This window comes from Danio rerio, chromosome 4 (genome assembly GCF_049306965.1).
Source record: "Danio rerio strain Tuebingen ecotype United States chromosome 4, GRCz12tu, whole genome shotgun sequence".
Lineage (NCBI taxonomy): Eukaryota > Metazoa > Chordata > Actinopteri > Cypriniformes > Danionidae > Danio > Danio rerio.
In genome coordinates this window covers 63017500-63045094 of record NC_133179.1, presented here as the reverse complement: position 1 = coordinate 63045094, position 27595 = coordinate 63017500, and the positions used below count along the sequence as shown (strand labels likewise).

At 39.0% G+C, this 27595-nt stretch overlaps 3 protein-coding genes and 1 non-coding gene across 4 annotated transcripts in view; 1 reads left to right on the top strand and 3 right to left on the bottom strand.

The window, feature by feature from the left end:
• Window positions 1–10249, bottom strand: part of LOC137489764 (uncharacterized) — a 173995-nt gene extending 163746 nt beyond the window's left edge. Inside the window, exon 1 of the mRNA XM_021475554.3 lies at window positions 10196–10249. The gene's annotated coding sequence lies outside the window, so the exon portion shown is untranslated. The remainder of the gene's footprint in view (window positions 1–10195) is intronic.
• LOC141381809 (uncharacterized) overlaps window positions 1–27595 on the bottom strand; it is a 705874-nt gene that overhangs the window by 34271 nt on the left and 644008 nt on the right. The window lies entirely within an intron of this gene.
• Window positions 731–10249, bottom strand: si:ch211-162i8.2. Its single transcript, XM_005157281.6, has 3 exons — window positions 10196–10249; window positions 9695–9844; window positions 731–2337 (listed from the first exon to the last, which is right to left on the bottom strand). Exons 2-3 carry the CDS (start codon window positions 9777–9779, stop codon window positions 1274–1276), a joined length of 1149 nt encoding a protein of 382 aa, XP_005157338.1. The 5' UTR covers window positions 9780–9844; window positions 10196–10249; the 3' UTR covers window positions 731–1273.
• trnat-agu (transfer RNA threonine (anticodon AGU)) lies at window positions 13992–14065 on the top strand. Its single transcript has one exon. It is a non-coding gene; the product is annotated as a tRNA-Thr (tRNA).

The window sequence follows — 27595 nt, the reverse complement described above, 5'->3', positions numbered from 1 at the left end:
CTGTGTGGAGTTTGCATGTTCTCCCTGCCTTTGCATGGGGTTTCCTGTGCTCCGGTTTCTTCCACAGTCCAAAGACATGTGGTAAAGGTGAATTGGGTGAGCCAAATTGTCCGTAGTGTATGAGTGTGTGTGTGAATGTGTGTGTGGATGTTTCCCGGAGATGGGTTGCGGCTGCAAGGGCATCTGCTGCGTAAAAACTTGCTGGATAAGTTGGCTGTTCATTCCGCTGTGGCGACCCCGGATTAATAAAGGGAATAAGCTGACAAGAAAATGAATGAATGAATTATCGATGCTGTAAAAGGTCCCTTATGAAACTGTAAATAGTCACATAACTTGTTCGTCAGAAGATTTCTGTGGCTGAACAACACTTCTGTGCATATAACCCATTCATAACAACCCAGTCTACATCAGCTCTGCTCCTTGATTCAGGATTTGTAAAAGTTTTCATTCTGCATTTGTTTTGACTGTGTCTTGTGTAAACGCTCATCAGTGGGTCTGCGTGGACATGTGCGCAGTAGTTCAAATCTACATTTGTTCACAGTTTGGGCTACTTATCAGAATAATGGGAATATTCGGCCTGATATTTTTTTAATAAGATGAAATTTTTTTTTGTTTTATCCCTTAAAAAACAAAAAGAAATGCACGTAAATACATTTAGATTTGCATTTGAGTACTGAAATTAGCATGTAAGCTAACAAATCACTCATGTTCTCATTCACAATGGTGACACTGGGTTTCCCATACAATGATTTATTTGTAGTAATGTTGGAGTTTCACATGAACGTATATTTAAAGGCAAGCAGTTGTCTATTGAAAGTTTAATTTCTTCTTTTAAGTTTAATTGTCTTCATGAAGAAAACTTGTTTCTTTTCTGAGATTAGTCCATCAAAATATATGTGTAGTGTTTTGAAACCAAAGTCTTCATTTGTTATCCACAGCACATCAAGATTTGATCAAGTCAAAATCTCATAATCTGACACAAATCTCATCTGTCGTAACTGACAAATGGCATTGTGTAGTCTGAACAGGGCTTTAGGGAGTCTAAAAGATAACGATGAAGATAAAAGAGGTAAGAATCTCTTGTCATTTATAGGGAGTCAGGAATCATCTGATTGGTGAATCATGTTTTAGCTAATGCTGGACCAGTCGTGAACAATAATAAGCATGTGATCCTCTCGAAAGTAGTTTATAAATAAACTTCATGTCAATGAACAGCCAAACTACATGAAAAAGCTGCCATTTTCAATATACTCGTGTTTGTGTGGAGAAGGTCTCAATGTTGAGGACTTTGCTCTGCATTGTGAAGCTTCATGTGAGCGCTGAGGTTTATTTTTTGTTTAAAGCTCTTTCCACACTCACTGCATCTAAAACGATCCTCTCTTGAGTGAGTCTTCATGTGTTGCTTAATGTAGTCTTTGCGTGTGAGACTCTTTCCACACTGATCACATATGAACACTATGATTCCAGAGTGACCATCCATGTGGTTCATGAGGTTAGCTTTACATGTGAAGCTCTTTTCACACTGATTACATGCAAACAGCTTCTCTCTGGTGTGAGTTTTCATGTGGTTAATGAGTGAGCTTTTACATGTGAAACTTTTACCACACTCTGTGCATGTGTAGGGTTTCTCTCCAGTGTGGATCATCATGTCGGTGTCAAGCTTTTGTTTTTGAGCAAAACTTTTACCACACAGTGTTTTTCCTCCATTGTGAGTTCTAATGTGGCCTTTAAGGGTGCCACTTTGCTTAAAACTCTTTCCACACTGTTGACATGTGTAGGGCTTTTCTCCAGTGTGAATTCTCTTGTGCGCTGCAAAGTTTCCTGCATAATAGAAGCTTTGTCCACACTGTTGGCATGTGTACGGCCTCTCTCCAGTGTGACTTCTCATGTGGCCTTTAAGTGTGGCACTTTGCTTAAAACTCTTTCCACATTGTTGGCATGTGTACGGCCTCTCTCCAGTGTGAATTCTCATGTGGCCTTTAAGGGTGCCAATTTGCTTAAAACTCTTTCCACACTGTTGGCATGTGTACGGCCTCTCTCCAGTGTGAATTCTCATGTGGGTCTTTAAGCTTCTCTTTTTACCAAAGCTCTTTCCACACTGTTCGCAAGTGTAAGGTTTCTCCCTAGTGTGAACTCTCATGTGATCACCAAGGTTACGCTTTTGAATGAAACTCTTTCTACGCTGTTTACTGCTAAAATTACACTCAGTTTTGGATTTCCGAGGTCTTCCGAGTGATGAAGTCTTTTCAGTCAGTGTGGGTTTTTCATCAGCTGTTATTTCTTGGTGTTGCTCTTCCATTTTATTGCATTGAGTCTCTTCTTTCAGCACTATCAGGTCTAAAAAAAAAAAAGAAAAGTGAACTTTAGTATGAAGGCACAAAGCGACAAGCATGAAATGGATCTTTCACCCAAAAATTAAAATGACCTTACCATTTACTCTGCATCTTTTAAATATTTCCTTTCTTCTGGAACACAAAGTAAGCCAGCATTTTTTCACAATATCTTCTTTTGTGTTCAGCAGAATCAAGAAACTCAAAGATTTAAAGCCACACGAGGAAGAGTAAATGGTGAGGCTATTTTCATTTCTGCGTTAACTATCCCTTTAAAGGGTTCCTATTATGAACCTTTTTTTTACAGGATGTAAAGTAAGTCTTTAATGTTTCCAGAATGGGTCTGGGGTTTCAGCTCAAAATCAGATCATATACCTTGCAGAATATTTCATTTTGGGGGTCAGAGGAAAACCCAGCTCTTTTTGTGCCTGTGGCTTTAAATGCAAATGATCAAATGCACTCGGTCTAGATTACTCCTGTTGTGTTCCCTCATTTGTATCTTCCACTCAACATTTTTAACATGCTTGGAAGACCTGGTTGAGACAAATCCTGCATGTTCATAGCAATTACGGATAATTCAGCTTATATTTGTGAGTTTGCATTATTGTATATAACTTATGCAAATGTTTCCCTCTACTGGGTTGCAGCTGGAAGGGCATCCGCTGTTTAAAACATATGCTGGATAAGTTGGTGGTTCATTCCGCAGTGGTGACCCCTAATGAATAAAGAGAAGCTAAAGGAAAATGAATCAATGAACTTGTGCAAATGCCACATTTGCTTTTAACTGTAGTGATGAGAATATGGCAAGATGACATACTTTGCTACTTGTTTTCATTCATTTGTACTTTTGTCTCAGTTTTCTTGCCTTTGTGCATGTCCGGAGGCTTAGCTGAAGACCTATATGGTGACATTTTATATACTCGACAAGATGCAGAAATGCCATCTAAAAAGGTTACCTGCTGTTTGTCTAATCGGGAACAGTGACAATGTAAATATACAAATAAAAGCGTTACCCCGATGTTTACCAATGTGAAACGTCTGTTAATGAACACCCAGGATTATTTTATAACCCCTAGGGGCTGTTTCATAAAAGTGGTTTAAAAAAGCGGGAATTAAAGTGACTTTAGTGAGCCGAACTAAATGTCCACACTTTAATTGGTTCCATAACAGTAAGTTGAAGATCATTTGATGTAACTAATCTGAGTTCAGCTGAAATAATCTAGATAACTACTCGTGCACGTTACTGTCATGAAACCCTGAAGGTCAAGCACAGATGCATCATTATGATTATGTTGTATGCTACCTTGGCAACTACGATGAATGAAAGAGCTCTGAAATGAGACACCACAATGTTCACAGCGAGTGAATAGCATTTGATTCAAATATAAGTTCAAATATATAATAATTTAAACAATCAAAAAGTACGGCTTGAAACAAAGCAAGAAAGAGGGCTGACAGGAAACTGCAGATTTTAAAATATAGGTCATTATTTAGGCCTATTAACGTTAAGTTAAATATTTGTCACAATACATTGAAATATTTGCTTGTGCGCAAGAGAGAGAATACACGCTCACTGCAAATTGTAGCTTGCAAGGAAAAGTCTTAATGCATTGGAGGGATACTGTAACATTCAAAATGTACTTAACGTCAGCACAATAAGTTTCAAATAATGGCCACAAAGAGCCGTGCACACACAAGCAGTGGGATTTTTTATTTGCTCTCAAAACTGCTGCAAATTGCTGCTTTCTATTTAAAAACATTTGTTGCCATTTGAAAACAATTGTTTATTTAAAGTGCTGTCAAAATTAGAGCGTTAACTCATGCATTTAATTTGATATATATATATAAAATGTTTAAAAAAAATGAAAGCAGTTGCTGTTATACTTCCTGTTGTAGTCATGCAAAGAAATATGCATAAGACCAAGGAAGCACTTTTAGAAGGAACGTTTCAGTATAAAATAATTAATGAAAAAAATTAATGCTGCATTACCAGGCTTTCCAGCATTTCATCTAATTTAGTATGTTTCATTTTTAATCTTCAGACTTTTGCTGTAATAGAAATTGATACCACATACCGAACGGAAAGAAAAACCTCCGCATTTCGTGACTCGGTGTTCCTTTAAGGTAATAAAAAAAAAAAAAGAACAACTGTTTACATGGTAGTGAAGGATTCGGATTTCTGCTTTCCAATCCGTCTCATCATGGACCAACGTTTATCCTTTTCATCATCCTGTTTCTCAGTATTTAACTGTGAATTGATTTTAACTAATGAATAAGTTAAAACTGCTTACTGTAAGAATGTTCTATGTCCTTGTTTCTCTTTTTGCCTGTCTATTTTAACTTTGTTTTCAGGAAACACACAAACCAGGTCATAGGTCATGGAGATCTCTCTCTCTCTCCCCATACAGAGGAGAAGAAGACACCTGTTCTAGTTGTCCTGATATTGCCTATAATATTATAGCTGTTTGATTGATCTGTTTTTGAGTATAATTAATTTTAATGTAATTCCTTTTTGTGTGGAGATAGACTGTGTGTAGTAAAGATATTGCAGCAGACTGTTGATGGAAACAGTCTTGAACCAGCCTGATAACACAGCTGAACGTACAAGAAACATCCTTGAGTCTTTAACACAAATGGTCGTTTGTGTCTATTGTTTTCCTGGTTTAGCTAATAACTTAGGGCGACCTCACCTCTAGGCATCAGGTTGCCATCCATATCTGGAGACAGATACAATGCTTTTTTTTGACGCACACACTAAGGCCATCCATATCTGGAAGCAGATACTATGTTTCTTTGACGCATGTATTTAGAATTGTCTATTTCTGTTGTAACCAATGAGAACTGTTTACCTGGATCCCACCCTTTCTGGACTTGTGTAAAGAGTATAATTGTTTGATTGTTGAAACTGTAAGCAGAGCGGCCTAGGAACTCATTGAGTTATATAAACTCATTGAGTACATATAAATGTACTCAGTGAAAGTGCCAGATAATGTTGCGAGCTGTCCAAGACATCTGCATTCGTCTGCCTTTAAGATGATTCCATGTCCGCTCAAATGATTTATTAAGTTTGATGTGTTTCCTCCTTAAACGCAAATTTTGTACAGCGCCTGCTTCACGTTGCTTTGTCAGAATCCTTGTGAAATATAGCCATACTTAAGAACACATGGTTTAAGCCAATTTGATGAATGCGATTGCATAAAAAAAATGCTAAAACGCATTAGTGTAAATGGGGCCATAGTAGTGACCTGATCTCATATGCTATTGTTTTAGAACCTCCAATTTAGTTGCCTATTGGAGAAATGACCTGGAATAATAAATGGCTACTTGCTCTAAAAACAAATGTGTTCATGACTATACATACAAAGAAAAATAATAAAATGAGAAAATATGACTTTGCAACATCAAGCAGCATTAGGCATGGGGCAGTATAAGATTCTGACGGTATGATAAGCTTGGATATAAATATCACAGTTTCACTGTATTGTGATTACTGCTCTAAAATATATTCTTTTTAATCTTTGGGTAAAAAAACAAGAACTTTTTCCCTTTGAACACAATATATTTTCTTTTAAGAAACTTTGAGGCTCAGTTTCACAAACAGGGCTTAGATTAAGCTGGGATTAGTCCTTAGTTAAATTAGGCTATTTAAGCCAAATTTATAAAAATGGCCTTAGTAAAATATATTACTGGTGTGCACCTGGAGGAAAAAAAATACACTGATGTATTTTATCTCACGGAAAGTTATTTTGAGTTGAGACCGCTCAAACATGCAATTTAATCTTGACTAGCCTTAAACCTTGTTTGTGAAACCGCGGAGAAAGTATTATGGAGCAGTAAACATGTCAGGCTGAATCATTCAAATGAATCCTTCGTTTCAAAAACACAGATTTCTTTACAATTTAAAAAATGGCATCTTTGGATATCTTTTTTTGCTGGAGATACTGTTGTCCTGAAAAACTTATAACAAAATGTTAAAAAAAAAAACCTTACATATACTGTCGTACTGTGGTATACCTTGAAAACGGTTACCTTTCCATACCTAAGCAGAATAACCCTGTTTTAAGGATCTAAAAATAAATTCTTTAAAAAAAAGTCTCAAGCAAAAAGATTCCAATGGCGACACCTGCTGGTACATGAAGAATTTGGTCAATACTGACGAACTTCACACTCTAATGTTTGCATATCATCAGCATGCTGTAATCCATTTCTTAAGCAGAAAAAGTCATTTTTAGACTAGTTTGTTGGCCAGTTGTAGTCAGTGCAATGCCAAACGTTATTGTTCCTCTATATTTAGTTTGTTTTGTCTCACGTCATCCCACAGCAACATCTTATAGCTTAGAATACTGTACAATGTTTTATAACAATTATTGTAGTGTCCAGGGGCGTTGCGAGGGGGGGGGGGGCTTTGGGGGCTTAAGCCCCTGATGTATTGTCAAAAGCCCCAGATCTTTTGGAATATGTTGCACTTAAATAAAAATAGTTTGTATAACATTTATTTTGTTATTAAAGTTCTGACAATTAACACGTGTATATCACGCGTATTCTACCTAAAGCAGCGTTTGTGTCGGGTATTTAAAAAGTAATCCATTCAGCAGTACCTGTTTCTACCGGCAGGTGGGAGTGGCTCTGTTGTCACATGGTTTAAAAATATTCCGCCACTGCACATCATTCATTATTTTGAGCAGCTGAAGCTGATGAGGTAATAATACAACTGTTTCGCAAAACTGAATAGTTCTAGCTAAGTTACAGATAAAGCTTAATATTTGTTTTTACAGCAGAAAATGTGTGTAGTTTTGGTGAAATAACATAACTGTAGGTAATCAATAAAATGTGCTGCACATTAATGTAAATACATGCGAATTAGTCAGAAAAATTTAAATTGTACTTGCTTTCTATATATATATATATATATATATATATATATATATATATATATATATATATATATATATATATATATATATATAGACATCTTTATCTAGATATGATATAGCCAGTCACATCTGTTTCTGTAATAGTTAAATCACAGTGAGTTCATGTATCTAGCATATTATTTTATGGCTGTATTCTACAGTAACATGCTATGTCAGTTAGCAGCGGATTATAAATCGACTTTCTTATGAAAATACCTAATGCCCCCGGGCCACCCTGTTTATTTTTTTAACACATTTCTAAACATAATAGTTTTATTAGCTCATCTCTAATAACTGATTTATTTTCTCTTTGCCATGATGACAGTAAGTACTTGACTAGACATTTTTAAAGAAACTTCTATACAGCTTAAAGTGACATTTAAAGGCAGGTTAGGGTAGTTTGGCAAGTCATTGTATAACGATTTTTATGCTGACTATCGGAAAAAAATATAGCTTAAAGGGGCTAATTATTTTGACCCTTAAATGGTTTTTAAAAAATGTAAAACTGCTTTTTTTCTAGCCTAAATAAAACAAATAAGACTTTCTCTAGAAGAAAAAGTATTATCAGACATACTGTGAAAATGTCCTTGCTCTGTTAAACATCATTTTGAAAATATTTAAAATAGGAAAAAAAATTAAATGGCGGGCAAATTATTCTGACTTTATCTACATTTATTGTCACAGTCGTGTAAATGATCAGTTTAAGCCTTTTTTATGTTTATTCAGATCTTATTTTCATTCAACTCCAGCAATAGCTGGATTCCTTTATCCATAATATTAGGGTTTTCCTGGAATATTTTACAACTTTTGTGAGGCATATATGGAATTTCTGCTCAAGTGTGAATGAAACAGGCATTACATGCATTCAAAGTGCTACAATGCCCACATCAACCTATTTTGAGGAAAACTAAAAATCTCCCTCCTAAAGAAATTTGAAGTTAACACATTTCTAGCATTTAAATCTTTATTTTTTGTACTATTTTTGATACAATTGTTTTTTTAAAAAGCCCATTAAATATCAATATTTTGCAAGGTTATACACCTCAGTTAATCACTCTGTCCAAATAAACATGTGTGTAGCTTTGTATCACATTGGATAACAACTTGGTCAATAAAATAAATCATATTTTCAGATTTGAAAACATGCAGAAATTTTTATTTTCAAAACACAAACAGAAACTACAAATCAGGAGAGGAGATAGGAGGCTCAAGGGGCATGATATGGCTCATAACAGAATAGTAAATAAGAAGTGGGTAATTTATCTTTTTTTTTTCCTTTTTGGTGTTACAAGTCACAAAGCTTCACAATTTATTGTTATAGACTGTCAACTCAAAAACCATATATTTATCATTAAACCATCTCTAATCCTAATATTAAAATTATAGTAGATCAACTTATGAAACTGTGTTTTTTTTTTTTTTGGGGGGGGGGGGGGGGGGGGGGGGGTCTTTGGGGCTAAGCCCCTTATCCCTTTCGACCCTAGCAACGCCCCTGGTAGTGTCCATTTCATTCAGCATATTTAATATTGGGGGCATCCACATCATTTGACAAACTGTAAACCAGGGTTTCTGCAGGGTTCTTTTTATGACATTTTTAAGACCATTATGAATGAAATTTTAGACCCATAAAGGGATAAAGCTAAAGAATTTTTCCAATGGTCTAGATGGAAAAGATTTTTATTTGCCTCATTAAAAAAATAAAAAAATAAATGAAAAAAATTATAAACTATATATATATATATATATATATATATATATATATATATATATATATATAAACAATAATAAATAAATAAATAATTTTTTATATGTATTTTAGATATTTCTAGCTAAAGATTTTAAATTTTGTGTTTGATTTTGGATCTTAAGACATTTTATGACGCAGCGGAAACCCTGTTTAAACACAATAGCCCTGGTAATTAGTTATTGTAATAATGATGTACTTCTAACTCAGATATTATCTGTGAGAACTAGTAACAACTACTAGAAACAAGTTTAAACTCATAAAGAAGTTGATGAAAAAAGGGAATTGTGATCGACTTGACGTATGCAAATGGAAAGTACTAAGCCAACACCATCACTGTAATAGCTGATATCTACTAGGAGAATACTGTAGGTCAAATATCATCAGCTCAGTTTAACTTTTTTAATTTATTTTATAAAGCGCCTGTGTTCAAGGACGCTTCACAAACAGCAGGAGAACAAGAAAAGCAATAACCTTAAGAAGGTACAGAAAATGGGAGACTAATAATACATAAAATAATGACAAAAGACATGAGAACAAGTAACAAGAAAGAAACTCATTTCTGTCTTTCAATGAGTGCTTATGTGCATTTAGGAGAACTAGGCAGCACACTCAGGGTTGCAAAATGGATTAATTTAGTATTCTTATTAAAATATATCTGAATGAGGATAAAATGACTGAGTTGGTCTTTGAGAATGAAAATCAACCTGTTTGTTCCTGCAGATCTTCCTGTTTGACTGTAAATGTTTCTTCAATCTTCACATCTTCACTCTCCTCTTTAATAAACGCCATCTTTATAACAGTGTGGAGATCAGTCGCTTGAGCAGGAGTTTTTCTCTGTATTTGGACACTTTATCCTGTTTAAAATGAACAAAACAATAAAAATGTCCTGTTTAAAATAAATAAAACAATGAACAGAAACAAAATAACTTCCCTTCAACTCTTGCTTCAACAGTTTCTTTATATGAGAGTAATTAACAAAAATAAATCAGGTAAAACGTTTCATTAAAACACTTATTACACACTTTTCTGTTACTTTATTCAAACAAAAGCCCTCGATTACTGAGAATAAAATAGTACTACGTTGTATAAAGGGTTAAAATAATATTTCCAACAGCATTAACATAATTTAGCATCGTAAAAATACCCTAAAACTTTAGAACTTTAACTTTAAATCGGGTTATATCTGTAAAACTTTTAAAGCAAACCTTTCTCCAGTTGAATCACCGCGCTGTAGCGGCGCCGCCTGATGACGTCACGTCACGCCAAAATAAAAGTCTTTTGTTTAGCTTTTTTGCCACTCTAGGCAGGGCAAACTTTATTTATAGAGCACAATTTTACACAACCGTGGTTGATCCAAAGTACTTTACAATAAAATAAACTACACAATAAAACTAAAAAACTAGTATTAAAATACAAAAAAATGTATGTTTAAAATACTAAAATACAAATAAAAAATAACATGCATTTGTCACTCAAAGGAAAGAGAGTAAAATAAGTCTTTAAGTTAGATTTAAAAGCATCCAATGATGTAGCAATCCCGATGTTCAGAGGGAGACTATAATATTATTTTTTTTATAAAAGTATTATTTGCAAACTCTAAATAGTAAAATCATATTAGCAGCAAATGACTATCAAAGTACAACATTGTTCACAATCAAATAAACAGTGTCAATGTTGTTTTCAAGCCACACTTGCATGCTCATTCCAATCTAATAGTCAAAGTAACATGGTAAACAATACAGAGACTTCTAAATGAACGAATGTGTGAATATAAAACCAACTTTACCTCTATCACAGAAAGCTCTATCACCTTTTGATTTGCAGCGAGACCGAGGGACAGACAAAAACTGGTCATCAACTGGTGATCTTAACGGTCTACAAGCTAAATAAAGTCTAATAAGTTCACTTCACTGACATAGGCTGTGGCAAAATTGTGCGCAGCTTTTAATTAACAAAAAGAAATTGAGTAAAACGCTTCATTAAAACACTTATTACACACTTTTCTGTTACTTTATTCAAACAATAACCCTCGGTTACTGAGAATAAAATAGTACTACGTTGTATAAAGGGTAAAAATAATATTTCCAAAAGCATTAACATAATTTAGCAAAAGTTTTTTTTCTTTACATTTTTTTCCACTTACTGTTGCAGTCATCATGAATTATTGATACATTTCTTCCATGTTTTTATAGAAGTAAAGTTGGTTTTATATTCGCACATACGGACTTTCCCCTTAATAACATAATTTCATAAAAAGTGTTTTTTGCAAACTCTAAATAGCAAAATCATATTAGAAGAACAGGCGTAAATCTGCTGTATTAGTTACTTAGTTATTAAGTATTAGGTATAATTAAGTATTAGCTACTTAAGCTAAAGCCGTTTCCCATGTGTTGTTTCATTTGTGAAGACTTGGCATAATGTTTACTTTACATTAAGGACCACAATAAGCATTTTGTCTAGCAGTGTATTTGCTTAATGAGCACTGTGCTACGTCCAAACTAACCCCACTGTATTTTTGTATAATCAATTTCTATTCTGTTGTTAAGTGAATCAATTAATTTAAAATTAAAATGTTAAAATTTTTTTAATTCTTTGTGATTATTTTTGTGATTATATTAATAATAGTTTTGCATTCTTTATGTAAAGCACTTTGAATTACCATTGTGTATAAAATGTGCTACAGTATAAAGAAACTTGCCTGGCAGTTTCATGTATTGGATAAAATGACAGAGAAAGATCATGTTTCAGTGCAACTAAACCCCAAGTACAAAAAGTTCACAAATTAAGCAATTTGGCTTTAAGAATGAGTTGTTAAATTCTAATGTCACATTATCAATCACAGCAGGGTCGACCCGTGGCATAGGCAGTATAGGCAAATGCTAAGGGCGCAGTACGTCCAGGGGGGCGCCAGAAATGGGGGAAGAAAAAAAAGTAACTTCCACTATACTTAAAACTAGTTGGTATGACTTCAGAAAAGAATAAGCCCACATTAATTTAACTGCATAGTGCATAGCCTACTAAGTAGTAGTAGTATAATAATAATAAAACCTACTCGCCTAAGACGCCCCCCTCTGAATAATTAGATTGTACCTGCTACGGTGTTCATTTATTTTTTTTTTGATGGGTCAACATGCTCAATATGTCAAAACGTCCCAAACCCTCTCAAACAGTCTAGTGCGCAGGGGAGGCAAAAAAAAAAACACAAGAAGAGGAGGAAAAACGCGACAAAGACAGAGGTAATGTTACAACAAAGATGATTATTTTACTGTATCCGTGATCGATGACGCCATTAATTAGCTAGACACATACTTGTCAACTCTCCGGTTTTCCCAGCTATCATCAAGTTTTAGTATTTCCCCGTAGTTGCCCTGTATGTTTAAACTTTCTATGAATAGTGAAAGTACTGTCAAAACAAAGCCGATCTCAAATGTGATATAAATTGCAAGAGCTGTGCAAGAGAATTGTGCTTTCGCTTTATTTTGGCTTGAAAGAATGTTAATAAAAATGTCTGCATTCACTTTTTTCCTGTTAAAGCTGTGCGTCGATCGACGCAACCCCTGAATCAGTGTATGCATGCAGTCTGACTACTGGACGTGCTCTGTATGATATACTGTTCCCAGATCCGCTTCTGCACTCGCAATTTAAAGATGAGCGAAAGTTTAGCATACTTTGGGGATTTATGTGTGTTTAAACAGACACATACATTTAATAATATGTAAACATGTTTGTTCTGCTTGTATTATTTTTAAAAACACAACATTTTTTTTCTTAAATGAGCACAAACAGTTACTAAACTAATCGAATGCTTTCATTAGCCTATAGATCTGTGCATTCTTATGCCGAGTTCAGACTGCATGATTTTCAAAGTAATCGTGTCACAGATGTTTTCACACTGCTTGACTATCTGGGCTAGCGTTTCGTCGCTGCTTTGTTTACGCTGCAAGATGGATCGGCGACTGGGACATTCACATTGCATGACTTTACTATAGGAAGAATCGCTGACAACTTCGTCCAAACTACGTCTCAGCCAAAAACACGTAGTATATCTTTTGTTATTAACTACATAATGAGAAAGAAGCCTTTAATGGGGTAGAGCATGTACATATTTGCTCACATGGGTTTAAAGGGAATTAGCCATTTCTCCTCAACGTTGATAATAAACTAATTTCTTTCTGAATGAAACATCAAACAGACACAGTTGCTCCTGAGTCCTGTCAAACCTCCACTAGTTTTTCCTCCATTTCGTGGGTCCAAATAAACCGAAAAAGAGCTTTTAACTTCTCCCCCAGCCTCCCACTGGCCTGCAGCAGGTACACACACGCACACACAAGTGAAAGCTGCTCTCTCATTGGCTGTAGGCGATGGCTGATGTTATTTTCAGTCAAAACTCAATTCACACGGCATGATTTGAATCGCCGACAGCTCCAGATATTCAGCATGCCAAATATCTCACAGGCATCGGCGACTCATCGGCGATTCTCTCAGATCGCGTCTTTGATAGTTCATACTGTGTGATTGTCACTCACGTGCACGAGCGGCGATTTGCCTGTGATTTCAGGCATTTGTCGGCGATTTCTCAAAACCTGTCGGCGAGCCAAAATCGGGGCTAAAATCACGCAGTCTGAACTCGGCATTACAGTGACACCTCTGTTATCAAAAAACAAAATAAGAGATTGCTGCTCTTCACTAAATAACTGTAGTAATGCTAATCAGTATTTAAATACAGTAAAATGTGAATGGGATTTTATAACTTGATTTATTTTCTGTATAGGCCATTGGTTTTATTAGGCAAAATATTTTGTGTTATTGTTAATATTTTCTAATGTTTGCTATGTCTTCTTTTTAAAGCTAATTGTTGTCCCATATTTTTACATCCCAGTGTTGAGAGGTATGGCATAACATGGTTTGCTAATCAATAAATAGCAACCTCTTTGGTTTTTAAGACTGGCTGTCTTTTTTTAGTCTCTTTGTGCAAAAACGTCTTGCCCTGTTTTCAGCATTGGTACTGTGGCTTAGTTGGTCAAAGCGCCTGTCTAGTAAACAGGAGATCCTGGGTTCAAATCCCAGCAGTGCCTAATGTACAGTTTCTAGAGTTGCTTCTTCTCAACATTTACAAGTGTTTACGCAGCAAGCTGTTTAACAGTGTGATAATTAACAAAACTCAAATCCTTAAGAAGGCTGTCTTTATAAAGCATGGTGTGGTAATGCAAAACCAATTAGACTTTAATATTTCAAGTCCAGACATTCACACATGCAGCGCTACCGCTGTAAGTTGTTTTTTTCTTTTATTGATTAAACAATTAGCTCTTCACTGTAAAAAATTGCTGTTAAAAAATGGTCAGATTCTACGGTAAAATAATGTTTTTTTCACTAAAACAGTAATATTCTGTTAAAAACAGTGCTTTCTGGGTAACATTTTTGTTTTCGAGAAAGTAACCAACTGCAGAAAACTGTGAGCTAACAAGTTCAGATTCGATGTTTTGAAGTCTGTGTTTGAAATCACACTTTGTGTCCTTGTTCACTATTTCATACACTAGTTAACTAATATAGTTCACCTGACAGAGTTAATGAACACTAATGAGTGAATTCAGACACTGATGAACACCTGCTGTTAATAATCACAATTACTGAAGAAAATAAACAAGAAACACAAACAGTGACTTGAGTTACAACATTAAATAAAATAAAATAAAATAAAACAGCTTCAGTCTCAGCAGAGGATCATTAAACAACTCCACAAACAACAGCAGACACACACTTATTACTGACTGATTTGACTTCCATACTATTCTCATTGAGATCCAACAGAAATTAAGGTGTTTTTTGTGTCACCGTAATGGAGTGAGGGGCTGGTTTAGTTGGGCTCTTCACCCTTGAACTCATTTAAGAAGACTTTCTAACTGCTGTAATACAGAGTTTACAAAATGTTTGTACTATAGCAATAAAGTCGGGAAGTCAATAAATAAATAAATCTGTTTGTCTGAAATTAGTTCTGATAAATGTTTTGGTATAAATCTCGTTGAAGGGCATTATGCAATAGATTTTATGCTTAGTTGCAGGTATTATTTTTAATTAATGAGAAGTGAAAACAGAAAAGATACCTCCGTAATTACTTAACAGTTAAGAAATAACATACAAAAACAGTTCAGTTATGATAAATACACACTCAGACCTGATGAATCTGAACTTGTATCTCAACAATGGTAACATCTCAAATGTTTCATGCTGCAATGCATGCTGGGAGTGGCACTGTACAAATATCCCAGCATGCATTGCGGTATAAATAAATGTTGTATAATGGTCTAACGGTTTTCTTTATTTGTGTTTGATTCTGCTGTTATTTATGTTTAGACTTTCAGTTGCCTGTTTGTGAGTTAAACTGTTAATTTTGTTAAATTTGTTGTCACCATTATTGAGGTTCATACGCTGATTATTGATGTCTCTTTGAGTGCGATTTACACCATAGAGCAGTGTTATTGTCCAAGATATTCTTAAAAACTTCCAGAAATCATTGCCATATATATACATATAATGTAAAACAATAGATTTAACATTGAATAGCAGCAGTAAATTTTATTATACTAAATGAGAACAGATTCTGCCATTTAATAGCAACATGAACATCACCAGATCTTATTTAAGTTTTTGGCTGGCTTGCCACAACAAAGGAGCTTTTTATACAAAAGTTCTTAAGAATTGCAGCAGCCAAGATATATAAATGTTAAAAATGACAGGGCTAAGAGCCCAACTAAGGCAAACTCTGTTCTCCATGATGGTGACGTAAAACTTTAACTTTTTCTCAAGAAGAACTTTAGTAAATGTTATACAAAAATACATGTATTAAGTAATAAGTGTAGCTGGTGATGATGTTTGTAGAGTTGTTTAATCATCCGCTGATCATTTAAATGATTTAACCATTTGTTGTTCTTCAGGTTATTTCATTATAAAGCTGTGACTAAAGTTTTGTATGTTCTGTTCTTGTTTTTTCCCTTCAGTATTTCTTCATTTGTTCATTGTTAATCCTCAATTATCATTTAATTAGTCAGTTAATTAATTAATTTACTTCAGCTTTGCTACATGTTTTTTGAACACTCAGTAATGTGGACACTTCAATTAAAACTGAAGTATATGCTCTGGGGTTTAAAGGGTTAAAGGTGTGAGAGGTAAAAACACAGTGTAAAAATGTATTTTAACAGTAATATACTGTTAATTTACACTACGGAAATAGACTGTAAAAAAACAGTAGATTGCTGGCAACCACAGCTGCCAGTAGATTACTGTTAAATCAAGGAAAAAACTGTATTTTACTGTAAAACCTGAAGCTAATTTCTTCTGTGTGTCACCGTTGTGGAGGAGAGTAGAGCCAGTGTATGAGTTAAAGATGAACAATGAACTGCTGATGTTATTCTGCATGTTTCTCTATATAAAGATAGCGGCTGTTTAGTGGCTGATGCAGTCAGAATCTCTCTGGTGATTCCAGATTTACATGTATGTGTGCTGTTGTGAAAAATAAGACATTAGAGTTAAACCGAACTTTTCTAATTAACTAAAATAAGTTATCATTATAAGTATGCTTCTAAGCATATATAGCACATTACTTCATAAACTCATTCAGCAGTTGACCAAGTTGAGGCAGTTGCTTTCAGTGAGCAAAATGAGTTCACTTGAGTATTGTGTAAATCAATGTAGTCCATGTATTTTTACAGCAACATACTGTAAAATAACAGTACATTGCTGGCAACTGCAGCTGCCAGTATTTTACTGTTTTTTAACGGGACAATTTTTAACAGTGTTGTCTGACGCTGTGGCTTAGTTGGTCAAAGTGCTTCTCTAGTAAACAGAAGATTCTGGGTTTGAACCCCAGCAGTGCCTAGTCTGTAGTGAGATTGGCTTTTATAGGCCAGAGAGTACCAAAAAGTGCTTTCTATGGAACAGTGCTGGAGCACTCAAGCTCTCCGGTGCAATCAATAGTGTCGGACTTCTAGGCTGTGAGCTGAGTCATGCAAAGGTTGTGGGTTCGAGTCCCACCAGAGTTGCAAGTTTTGCCCCTTTTCTTCACTTGACTTAGGTGTGGTGAGTTTCCATCATTTTACGCATCTGTACATCCAGTTTTGCTTCTTTCCTTCATTGCTCAGTGCAGGCTTAGATACTAGGGGTACTCTACAATGAAGCTGATGACTTACAGTTTTTTCTTAGTTGTTTACACACAATTACTTGTACTACAGACACAATTTCTACAACATGTGTAACTGATGCACCAACCCCCTGAACCAATTCTGCTAAACTACAAGCACAATTCCTGCTTTACACTCAAATTGCAGGTTTACAACACACTTTTTTCAAAACACTACACACAATTTTCTGCATATTACACAATTTTCATGCAAAAAATCTTTTGTTTTCACAAGGAACACACTGACAGTCTGTTTCTTAACAAAACTCAAATCCTTAAGAACGCTGCTCGTTGAAGAGGGCTTTGGACAATGGCTTTATATTGCATGGTGGGGTAATGTGTAACCAATTGGACTTTAATATTTCAAGTCGAGACATTCACACGTGCAGCGCTACTGTTGTAAGACAGGGGCAAAACAAATTGTCCTTGTCTGTCGTTGTGGCTTAGTTGGTCAAAGTGCCTGTCTAGTAAACCGGAGATCCTGGGTTTGAATCCCAGCACTGACTTGTTTGCAGTGAGCTGTTCTTTTATGGGTCAGAGAGTACTCAGGCTTTGTGGCGCAATGGATAGCGCAGTGGACTTCTAGGCTGTGAGCTGAGCCATTAAAAGGTTGTGGGTTTGAGTCGCAAGCATTATCCATTTTCTTCACTGACTTAGGAGTGGTGCGTTTCCATCATTGTAGGCATCTGTCCATCCAGTTTTGCTTTTTTCTTTCATTCACAGTGCAGGCTCAGATACTAGGGGTACTCTACAATGAAGCTGATGACTTAATTGAGATGTTTTAAACAAGGGAGATTGGAAAGCGGTGCAGGGCAGAGTGGGCTTAAAAAAAGGCTTAAAGGCAACCTGTGGTTTTGGGGAAAAGTAACTGCCACCTATTGTTGAGATCACGCCTTTTGGGTTTGTCGTACAAAACCCTCTTTATGCATGTGCAAAGTAACTGAGTAGAAAGCATAGTAAATTTTGCTTCCCCCCCACTGTCTTAGATGAAACTGCGTTTTGGTTTTTTCTTTTAGTGTTAAGACTAAGTTGGCCGGAGCACCTGTCTTGGGAACAGCAGGTGCTAGGTTCAAATCCAAAATGCACCTTTCCTTCAGATTATGGGAGAGTGGTATTCTGATCTGAAAATCTTTCAATGGCCGATAGCATATGTTTGTCCTGATTTCCATTTTCTTTCCATCTTGTCAGCATTTTCTGCATCCTGACATGCTGGTTTTTGTGTTTTATTGTTTTTTCTTCATCGATTTTTGTTATCGGGCAAATGTCTCTTACAGTTAAACAACCTCTTTTGGTTGCCATTTTAAGACTTGCTGTCTTTTTTTAGTTTCTTTGTGCAAAATCATCTTTCCCTTTTCAGCGTTAGCGCTGTCGCTTAGTTGGTCAAAGTGCCTGTTTAGTAAACAAGACATCCTGGGTTCATGTAGTGCCAAATGTACAGGTGCCAGAATTGCTTCTTCTTAAGAGTTACAAGTGTTTACGCATGCGAGCTGTTTAGCAGTCTGTTTCTTAAAACAACTCAAAACCTTACAGGTTTTTCCAATTGTTTACACACAATTAATTGTACTTCAGACACAATGACTACAACATGTAACATGCACCAACCCCCTGAACCAACTCTGCTAAATTACAAGCACAATTCCTGCTTTACACCCAAATTGCAGGATTAAAACACATTTTTTTTTCAAAACACAACACACAATTCTCTGCATTTTGCACAATTTTCATGGAGAAAATATTTTGTTTTCACAAGGAACACAGTCATTCACAATTGTAAAGTCAGTTGTCCTACTTTGCATACTGATTCATTATATAGGTAAACACCTGTCACACAGAATTGCAATTTAGAAATCAGAGCTCATCTGGTTCATAACTGGTTCTCTGCCTACCCATGTTTTTTAGTTGTTTATCTCCCCCTCCATATTCTCCATTCCTCAAACCTATTGAGGATTTTTTTTCCTGCCTGGAGATGTAAAGTGTATGACCGAAATCCACACACACGTATACCCCTTCTCCAAGCTATAGCAGATGATGCTTTTCGTGACTGGATTCGCCATGCAAAGTGACATTTCCCCCGCTGCCTGGCCAGACCAGACCAAAACAGAAAAGAGGATGTAGACCATGTTATCTGCAACTTTGTGTTGGTTGTAATGTACACTGTGTATACTGTATTTATGGGGAAAATACAGTAAAATATATTTGGTATTTGTTTGTTTTGTATAAAAACAATATTCTGAAATATTTTACAAAGCACTTCTGTAGGCCTACTGTGTGTAGTACAGTCTATTTCAATTGTTTACACACAATTACTTGTACTTCAGACACAATAACTACAACATATAACTGATGCAACAAACCCCATGAACCAACTCTGCTAAACTACAAGCACAATTCCGGCTTTACATTCAAATTGCAGGTTTAAAACACCCTTTTTTTAAAAACACTACAGACAATTCTCTGCATTTTGCACAGTTTTCATGCAGAAAATATATTGTTTTCACAAGGAACACACTGTCATTCACAATTGTAAAGTCAGTTGTCCTACTTTGCATACTAACTCATCACATGAGTAAACACCTGTCACACAGAATTACAATTTAGAAATCAGAGCTCATCTGGTTCATAACTGGTTCTCGGCCAACTCATTTTTTTTAGTTGTTCATCTCCCTCTCCATATTCTCCATTCCTCAAACCTATTGAGGATTTTTTTTCTCCCTGGAGATGTAAAGTGTATGACCGAAATCCACACACACGTATACCCCTTCTCCAAGCTATAGCAGTTGATGCTTTTCGAGACTGGATTTGCCATGCAAGGTAACAAGTCAGAAATCCTCATTTAACAATTGAGTCAGAATATACCTTAAAAAGCTTAAGCATTGAAGCAGGGCTTTTGCTTCATTTGGACTCTGGACTTTGTCACGTTCAACAAAAATAAGAGTCAAAATAGGATCCAAATGCAAGTGAAAATAAGGTTTATTTGACCAAGTCAAAATAAACAAACAGGGAAGTGACAGGCTAGGAGGACGACGAACACAGGGCAGGAACAGACAGGAAAAAACAGGGTCCAGAAATCTCCTCAGGGGCCTGAGCACAGATAAAACACATGAGAACAGATGTAACGAACTGACAATGAGACATAGAAACGTCGCCCTGATATAGGGCTAATAATGAGCCTCAGCTGGTGAGTAATCAGCCCCGCTGATAGTCGTCATGTCACGTGAGCATAACAAATACACATGGACAACCAAAACAAAACAAACCCACGTGATCAAACATACACTCCGGAAAAGCGCACAAACCTGCAACCGTGACATTACCCCTCTCCTAAGAGCACCTCCTGGTGCTCCCAGAAGAGCTTACCTGGCGATTGTAATCATCAATAAGAGAGTGATCCAGTATGTCCTTTGCAGGAACCCAACTCCTCTCCTCCGCACCATAACCTTCCCAGTCCACCAAGTACTGAAATCCTCGCCCCCTCCATCTCGAGTCCAGAATACGCTTAACCGAATAAACGGTCTCCCCATCTACGAGACGCGGCGGGGGGGAACCGGTGTGGGCGGGTTAATTGCCGTATGAAAAACGGGCTTTAATTTGGAAACATGAAACACGGGATGTATTCTCCTGTACGCTGGAGGAAGTTTAAGGCGGACTGCCACCGGACTAATGATCTTGATGACAGTGAATGGGCCAATGAATTTAGGTGCAAGTTTATTACATACGGAACGCAATGGAATATTCTTTGTTGAAAGCCACACTTTTTGACCGACGACGTAAACGAGAGGCTTCGACCGGTGGCGATCGGCTTTAGCCTTAGTGCGCGCACCCACTTGGAGGAGGGTCTGTCTGGCCCTGCTCCAAGTGCGTCGACACCTCTGGACAAAGGCGTGGGCGGAGGGGACCGCGATTTCGGATTCCAGACTGGGAAAAGCTGGTGGCTGGTAACCTAGACTACACTGAAACGGAGAGAGGCCCGTAGCCGACACTGGTAATGAATTGTGTGCGTACTCCACCCATGGGAGCTGCTGACTCCAAGAGGAGGGATTTTGGGAAACCAAACAACGTAACATGCGCTCGAGATCTTGATTGGCCCTCTCTGTTTGTCCGTTACTCTGAGGATGAAAACCAGAAGAAAGACTTACAGTCGCTCCCAATAAATGACAAAATTCTCTCCAAAATTTAGAGACAAACTGGGGCCCCCTGTCAGAAACCACGTCCGTCGGGAGGCCATGAATGCGAAAGACGTGATTAATGACAGCATCCGCTGTCTCTCTGGCTGAGGGTAATTTGGGCAGAGGAATGAAATGAGTAGCCTTCGAGAACCGGTCCACTACGGTCAAAACTGCCGTATTGCCACTGGATGGCGGGAGACCAGTGACAAAATCTAGCGAAATGTGCGACCAGGGTCTCGAAGGCACTGACAGCGGCTGAAGGAGTCCAGCAGGAGGGCGATTAGAAGTCTTAGAAACAGCACAAACAGAACAGGCCAAAACAAACTCGCGTATGTCCCGTGCCATAGCTGGCCACCAAAATCGCTGTTTAACCAAAAATAAAGTACGACTCACCCCCGGATGACAAGCCACTTTGGAGGAATGTCCCCACGTCAGTGACGTCAGACCGAATCTCCTCCGGCACAAACAAACGACTGGGTGGGCATCCGGCCGGGGGCGTTACCCCATCCAGGGCTGTGCGGACCCTGCTCTCGATCTCCCATGTCACAGCAGAAATACAAATGCTCTGGGGAACGATGGGCTCAGGAGACGGATTGCGCTCGGAAGAATCAAAAAGACGGGATAACGCGTCGGGTTTGGTGTTTTTGGAACCCGGCCGATAAGAAATGGTAAAGTCAAAACGTCCGAAGAATAATGCCCACCGAGCCTGCCTGGAGTTAAGTCGTTTGGCAGACCTGATGTATTCGAGGTTCTTATGATCGGTCCAAACGATAAAGGGAACCCCCGAACCCTCCAACCAGTGACGCCATTCCTCCAATGCGAGTTTGACAGCCAACAACTCCCGATTACCAATGTCGTAATTACGTTCTGCGGGAGATAATCGATGTGAGAAAAACGCGCACGGATGAATTCTGTCATCCGAGGCGGCGCGCTGGGACAGGATAGCGCCCACCCCCACCTCTGACGCGTCAACCTCCACCACAAACTGCCGGGCTGGATCAGGTGTCACCAGAATGGGGGCTGAAACAAAACAGCCTTTCAGTTTAGTGAATGCAGCCTGTGCTACACTCGACCACCTGAAGGGAGTCTTGGCGGAGGTTAAGGACGTCAGAGGGGCGGCGAGCTGGCTGAAATTGCGAATAAATCGCCGGTAAAAATTAGCGAAGCCCAGAAATCTCTGCAGGGCCTTACGAGACTCCGGAATTGGCCAATTTACCACAGCCTGAACCTTCTCTGGATCCATGCGCACCCCCTCGACTGACACAATGTGTCCTAAAAAGGGAACAGACTGTGCATGGAACACGCATTTCTCCGCCTTGACAAAAAGCCCATTCTCTAGCAGCCGCTGAAGCACTCGCCTGACGTGCTGCACATGTTCCTGGAGAGAACGAGAAAAAATCAGAATGTCATCCAGGTAGACATAAATAAACTGATCTATCATGTCTCGCAACACATCATTTACAAGTGCTTGGAAGACCGCAGGAGCATTAGAAAGCCCGAACGGAAGAACGCAATATTCAAAATGCCCCCTGGGGGTCAAAAACGCAGTCTTCCACTCATGACCCTGCTTCATGCGAACCAAATGATATGCGTTACGGAGATCTAATTTCGTGAAAAACGAAGCCCCCTGCAGACGCTCGAACGCTGAAGACATCAACGGCAAAGGATACGTGTTCTTCACCGTGATGCTGTTCAGCCCTCGATAGTCTATGCAGGGTCTAAGAGAGCCATCCTTCTTTTTCACGAAAAAGAACCCCGCCCCCGCCGGTGAAGAAGAGGGCCGTATGATCTTGGCCGCTAGAGAATCAGAAATATATTTCTCCATGGCCTCCCTCTCAGGAATAGAAAGAGAGTATAACTTGCCTTTAAACGGAGACGTACCTGGCAATAAGTCTATTGCACAGTCATAGGGACGATGAGGAGACAGAGAAGCAGCTCGAGACTTACTGAACACTCTCTTCAGGTCGAGGTACTCACTGGGCACGTTTGACAGGTCCATGCGCTCCTCCTGAAACACAGAACAAGAGACAGCAGAACGAGCAGACGAAAGACAAGACTCATGACATTTCTCACTCCACGAGAATACAGAATTAAGGCCCCAATTAATGTGGGGTTTATGCAGAATCAACCAAGGATGACCTAAAACCACTGGTGAGTTGGAACAGTCTGTTAAAAAAAATGAAATGTGTTCAACATGATTTCCAGACGTAATCAGTTTTATGGGTTTGGTGGAGTGGGTGATAGTGGGAAGGGAAAGTCCACTGAGTGCGCGTACTGCAATGGGTTGTGATAGTGCTATAACCGGAAGTTTGAAACTGAAAGCGAAACTAGAGTCAATGAAGTTTCCTTCCGCCCCGGAATCGACGAGCGCCTGTGTGTTATGAGTTCCGGAACCCCATGATAAAGAGACGGGCAGTAAAGTAGCAGACGTAGAGGATTTGTCCATATTAATTTCACCCATCAGTAACCTCTTGCCTACTGATGGGTGTTGTCTTTTACGGGACAGGAAACCACCCGATGCCCTGCCCCACCACAGTAGAGGCAGAGTCCCTCCGATCTCCGTCGGCGCTTCTCCTGCACGGACAAGCAGGATCTACCCACCTGCATGGGTTCCGGGTCAACCACTTCCGGTGTCGCAGTCAGGACCGGAAAGTCAGGGACCAGCTCCGAAAACCCGCCTTGCTGCAGGCGACTCTCTCGACGGCGCAGTCTAGTGTCAACCCGGATGGCTAAGTCAACTAGCCCGTCAAGAGTTTTAGGAAGATCTAACGAATAGATCTCATCCTGAAGCCGGTCAGATAATCCGTGCAAAAACATGTCCCATTGCGCCTCCGGGTTCCAGCCGTATTCAGCGGCTAAGGTCCGGAACTCTATAGAGTACTCCGCCACGCTGCGATTCCCCTGGCGGAGTTCAGCAAGAACTCGGACAGCCTCTCTCCCGGAGGCGGCTCGATCGAAGACCTTCTTTAACTCTGTGGAGAACAGGTCAAAGGTAGCACAGCATGGTAACTTTTGTTCCCATGCTGTAGTTCCCCATTGGGCCGCCTTGCCTGAAAGAAGCGTGATGACAAATGCTACCTTGGATCTTTCGGTGGCAAACAATGATGGTTGCAGCGTAATATAAAGGGAACACTTGGACAAAAGGGATCGACACAAGAGGGGCTCCCCAGAGTAGCAGGTCGGGGGTGGAAGGCGTGGTTCAACAGAGCGACCAACAACCGCAGACGCTGGCGGTGTCACCTCCGGAGTCGATGCCGAGTCAGCCCGTGCAGCTCCAGCGATCAACCGCTGGACTTGGGAGTAAAGCAGCGACACTTGGCCGACCAGAGCCTGGATCGCCTGTGACGAGGTGACCAAAGCCTCATCCTGACGGTCTATCCTGGCGTCGCTGTGCGAGACGAACTCGGAGATTTGGGATGCACTAGCTGGATCCATAATAAGGTCAGTTCGTTCTGTCACGTTCAACAAAAATAAGAGTCAAAATAGGATCCAAATGCAAGTGAAAATAAGGTTTATTTGACCAAGTCAAAATAAACAAACAGGGAAGTGACAGGCTAGGAGGACGACGAACACAGGGCAGGAACAGACAGGAAAAAACAGGGTCCAGAAATCTCCTCAGGGGCCTGAGCACAGATAACACACATGAGAACAGATGTAACGAACTGACAATGAGACATAGAAACGTCGCCCTGATATAGGGCTAATAATGAGCCTCAGCTGGTGAGTAATCAGCCCCGCTGATAGTCGTCATGTCACGTGAGCATAACACATACACATGGACAACCAAAACAAAACAAACCCACGTGATCAAACATACACTCCGGAAAAGCGCACAAACCTGCAACCGTGACAGACTTCTGCAAGGGTTCATCCAGGATTTGAACCTAGGAGCTCTCGCACCTTAAGCGAGAATCATATCCCTAGACCAACAAGCCACTGCAAGATAGCCACCGTACATGGCAAAACTATCTGCTGACAAACCAGCATTCTCAGAAAAAAGCCTCTGTGTAAGCCACAACGCCTTTACAAAACAGCGGACAACTGTAAGGGCTCAACCAAAATTTGAACCTGGGATTTCTCACGGCATGATTGAGAATCATACTCCTAGAACAGCAAGCCACTATGCAAGGAATGATTCATGTGGTGACACTATCTGGGGTCCGTTCTTCGTACCTTGCTTAAATGATCTAAGATGATTTGGCAGATCCTGGATCTTTTCATCTCGATAACTGATCTCTCGCTAATTTGGTTCTTCAAACAAGTTCGCGAATCAGATTAGAATGTCTGGATGAACTGATCTGAGATCACTGCATGTGTTGTGAAGGACAGATCTATCGATCCTCGAAATCATGATCAGCAATGCCATGATTGGCTGACGGCACATCAGCGTATTGACATCATCTGATTAGTATTCAATTATCCATGTGAGCAAAATAACATCAAACTAGCAGTAAACGGTTTGTTAAATTTGAAACGCAATAACCTTCCACATTTGTTGTGAGCTGCAGGCTTTACACTTTCATGTGTCAAGACTATTCATCATGTATTTTAAAGAGCCCATATTATGGGTTTTTGAAAATTCCCCTCCATGTAGTGTGTAACACAGCTCTAAGTGAAGTTAAGTATTCAGCTAAGGCTTAAATCTGTAAGAATACAGTGTTTAAAACGGTTGACTCATCTATAAAAGAGTCGACTCATAGTGCTTCAAACGAGTCGCCTTGATACCGAGTCATTAGGTGTTTCGCCATGACGTACGAACGAAACCAAGTTATTCACGTGCACGCGCAAACCCGGGAGATTTCAAACCTGAGGCCCCGCCCTCTGACGCAGAAACCCAGACACACACACACCCACAAACACACGCACACAAACTTGCCGGTCGATTGAAGTCACACTGCAGATGGATATTATATCGAGTCTCTACTCAAAGATGAAACCTCAGCATTATAGCCAAGCAGTTGGAAACTACTGGAAACTTCTGGAAGCTACATGCTACAAAGAATACTTCATCTGCGTTTGTTAAAGGAAGGATCAGTAAAGAGTAACTTACTGATGGACGTCAGGATGGGTTTCTTCCTACCTTTCTCAAGTGTAAGTACTTGCGATTAAAGTTGTTGCCTCATTGACTCTGGCTTGCAAATGTATTTAGTTGTGATTTGTTACTTGTAACCGCGTGTACTGTATCAGGTTAACTGGCTATATTCTCTTATCGCGTGCAAAGTCACGTTAAAAACGCGACACGTGCTGCTTTGTTTAGGGAGCTCCGTGGTAGGGGTCTGCATACCAGCGGCTGTCCCTGCGCCAGATTTCTGCGGCGCGGTAATAAATTTCCGAATAAATCGCGGGAGCGGTCAGTAACGGGTTTAATTTGGGACAGGAGCGGGCTGTCTAGCAATATCACGGATATTGCTATGCGAATGAGAAAGATGTGTCTGCTTGGTGCTTGTGTGTGTGTGTGTTAGTGCGCACGCGCGCGTATGAGAGAGAGAGAGCGCGAGCGAGAGCTTTGTGTGCTTGGTGCTGTGTGTGGTTTTATATAGACAGCTTGGCTGTCTGGACTGTATAGCTGGGTGATTTTTGGTTGTGTTCTCCCCCGCTCTTTAGCGGGATCGGGCGCGGTGGGCAGAAAATGGGGCGGGTTCTAAGGCTAAAACCTGGCGGGTGCGGGCGGAATCGGGAGCGTTGTCGTCCGGAGGTGTGTGTGTGTGGCAGCTAAAATCCACGCCTACACTATCGAGCGTGTATGAACTGTGATTACTTTTTATATTGCTGATTAGCTATTGGGCATTTTACTTTCTGACTGAAGGCAGTCGACCAATCGCGACAGACTGTCATCGGTCCAATCAGCGCAGATTAGCTTCGTGCTAAGGAGGGGTTTGGGAACAAATGAATCACTGGACGATTCATACGGGAGTCGCTGGGATAATTAGGTAAAAATAAATGCAGATTATAAGACCATGAAAGTGTTTTTTGACCTTGCATGCATATTAGACTGTTGTTGGAGACCCTTACAACCAAGATATGACCCTATTTCATGTATAATATGGGCTCTTTAATGCATATCAGTGTATTTAGTTCTACATTTAGAGAAGATTTTCTTTATTATAGTAGCCGGTTTTTTAATCAGTGTAAAGAAAAACTGGTTGTTTACAAAAGCATTTTAATATTGATAAGGCATCTGCAACTTTTGTGAAGCATCAAATCACTGGCATATTAACTGTCAAAACATGTTTATGACTGCATAAATGTATTATTGCTTTTAAAAA